General features: G+C 39.2%; 1 protein-coding gene across 1 annotated transcript; it reads left to right on the forward strand.

Moving 5' to 3' along the window:
• The first annotated feature begins 1,163 nt into the window (after positions 1-1,163).
• On the forward strand, positions 1,164-2,306 carry LOC122290041 ((+)-cis,trans-nepetalactol synthase NEPS1-like). Its single transcript, XM_043097558.1, has one exon. The coding sequence runs from the start codon at positions 1,288-1,290 to the stop codon at positions 2,092-2,094; it is 807 nt and encodes a 268-aa protein (XP_042953492.1). The 5' UTR covers positions 1,164-1,287; the 3' UTR covers positions 2,095-2,306.
• Positions 2,307-2,565: the final 259 nt, after the last annotated feature.

A 2,565-nucleotide genomic window follows, 5' to 3' on the forward strand; every position in this document is an offset into this window, starting at 1 on the left:
GATTTAAGTCTGGTTTATAAATCTATACCTTCCTATTGGGAATTGCGGGAATTGAGTTCCTAATTGAGTTATCCAATGAATTAAGAATAATTAAAATACCAGATTTGTGCAAGGGACTCCCGACGCTCTACTGTTTGTCAAATTTGAGTATTTTTTCTGTTAATTACTTTGCTTCACTTGAATTTACATTTAAAATTAATCTTTGTTCTCTATTACTTATTTAATATTTTTTCTTTAGTTTCTTTGTTCCTCTTGTTATTCTTTTAATTTGTCTCCCTGTGGAATCGACACCCCAAAGCTGTGCTACAACTACCGCGTTATACTTTGGGCGTAATCACGTAGCCTATAAATATAGGACTTGCGTACACCATCAATACGAGAATCAAAAGGAACAGGCCAGGAGATTCTCTTCATACTGAAATTTTTTTTTGCTTTAAGTTGGTTTTTTTTTGGCTCTTGCTCGTTCTTGAATCACCATATTAGGAACTATGCAATTTATTATTTTCGCTACTGTTTATTCTGAATTTTATTATTCTTAGAAAGACTTCTTTGGTATGAAGCAAACCTAAATACTGTTTTTCATTGCTATTAATATTTGTGTTGTCTAGTCTTATGAACCCACTATGAATTTAGTCTCCCTTTTGTTAAGAGCAAATCAGTGCTATATTTTGAATAACAGTGCCAACCACTCTGGATGTGATCTACTCATAAGTGCACTAGTTTTTGTCGAGTGATGAGTTTGTATGTAGTTAAGGCATTAAAAAATACAGATTCTCCACTCGATCTGCTCTGGTTGTGCAAATACAGTACTGGTATAGATAAACCCATCTGGGTCATGTTCTCTTTCAATTATGCTGCTGGGAATTAGGTGCAACACGATTTGTACAGTTGTACTGTCGCAAATAACTGTTATATTATAGAGCTGTGCTTCATGTGGTTTGAAAGTTAGCTTTATCAATACGCCAATTATTGTACGTAGAGTTGTACTGTAGAAAATAATTGTCATATTATAGACTTGTGTTTCACATGGTTTGGAAGTAATTACTATTAGCTTTATCAATACGCCAATTATTGTACGTATAGTTGTACTGTAGCAATTAATAATTGTCATGTTTTAGAGTTGTGTTTCACCTGGTTTGTGCTATTATAAAAAGGATTCTGTGGTCAGAGTGCATTATTTGCTAATTAGAAGGTACACCCACTGAAAGTTCGCGAAATATTGGTCATCATCTTTTAGCAGAGACGCCTGCTGCTACATCAATCGTATAATCTTCTCGATATATTACAATGGCGGAATCCACGTTGTATAAGAAGAAATTAGAAGGCAAAGTGGCCATAGTCACAGGCGGTGCTAGTGGCATCGGGGAGGCGACCGCACAAGTTTTTGCCAAGCATGGTGCACGTATGGTGGTGATTGCTGATGTCCAAAAAGAAGTAGGCCAGCAGGTGGCCAAATCCATTGGCTTGAACCATTCGGCATACATCCATTGTGATGTTACTGATGAAGAGCAGGTCAAAGCCATGGTAGAATGGACGGTCAAGAACTATGGGCAGCTTGACATCATGTTTAGTAATGCGGGGATTTTTAGTAGGTCGGATCAGACCGTACTTGACCTGGACTTATCGGCCCTTGACCATCTATTTGCGATCAATGTGCGCGGCACGGCCGCATGTGTAAAGCATTCAGCACGTGCTATGGTTGAAAGGGGTGTGAGGGGGACCATCGTGTGCACCGCAAGTATAGCAGCAAGCCGAGGTGCATTCCAAAAAACCGATTACTTTATGTCAAAGCACGCAGTGCTTGGGCTTGTTCGATCCGCAAGCAGGCAGCTAGGGGAGCATGGCGTTCGGGTGAACTGTGTATCACCCGCTGTAGTTGCAACTCCAATGTCATACAGTGCATTTGGAATGGATGCAGAGAAGTTGCATGAGGCATTTGAGCCGCATTCAAGCTTAAAAGGTGTTGCACTGAAAGCGGAACATGTGGCGGATGCTGTACTCTTTCTTGCGTCTGATGATTCTGGATTTGTCAATGGGCATGACCTATTGGTTGATGGGGGCTGGCTTGACACTAATACTACCGTCTGGAGATGAAAACAAATGCTTTAAAAATACTTGTACGAGAAAAATAATGCTAATTAAAAGGGTGTGTATCTAATATATATCGAACTTGGTTTTCTGCAATAAAAGCTTCTTGTGTTTGTTGAGCAAATAAAGTTACCATGTGATAAGTTGCAAACGAGAATGTCATGTATCGATCGTCCAATAAAATATAATGTCTCATGGTTTGATTTCAGACTTGCAAATAGAATCTCACTACAACATATTTGAGTTTTTGTGTAGGTTTAGAATTTGTGAAGGTCACTAAACTTGTTATAACTTATGTACGTGTTTTACCGCCACTGACGTACAATCACCGGCCTGCAATCCAAAAAGGAGATGGCTAGGGAGTTCGTGGGAATGCCTCCGAAGCCTAAGTCAATAATCACCATGAATAAAATTTCAATTAACAGCATTTATTTATCGACGAAACCAAACGCCGGTAGTGGGTGGTCGGTATTTACG

This window comes from Carya illinoinensis, chromosome 12, assembly GCF_018687715.1.
Source record: "Carya illinoinensis cultivar Pawnee chromosome 12, C.illinoinensisPawnee_v1, whole genome shotgun sequence".
In the NCBI taxonomy this organism is placed as follows: Eukaryota; Viridiplantae; Streptophyta; class Magnoliopsida; order Fagales; family Juglandaceae; genus Carya; species Carya illinoinensis.

Excerpts from the sequence above, each read along its gene's own strand:
- LOC122290041 (XM_043097558.1), top strand. The coding sequence starts at position 1,288 with ATGGCGGAATCCACGTTGTATAAGAAGAAATTAGAAGGCAAAGTGGCC.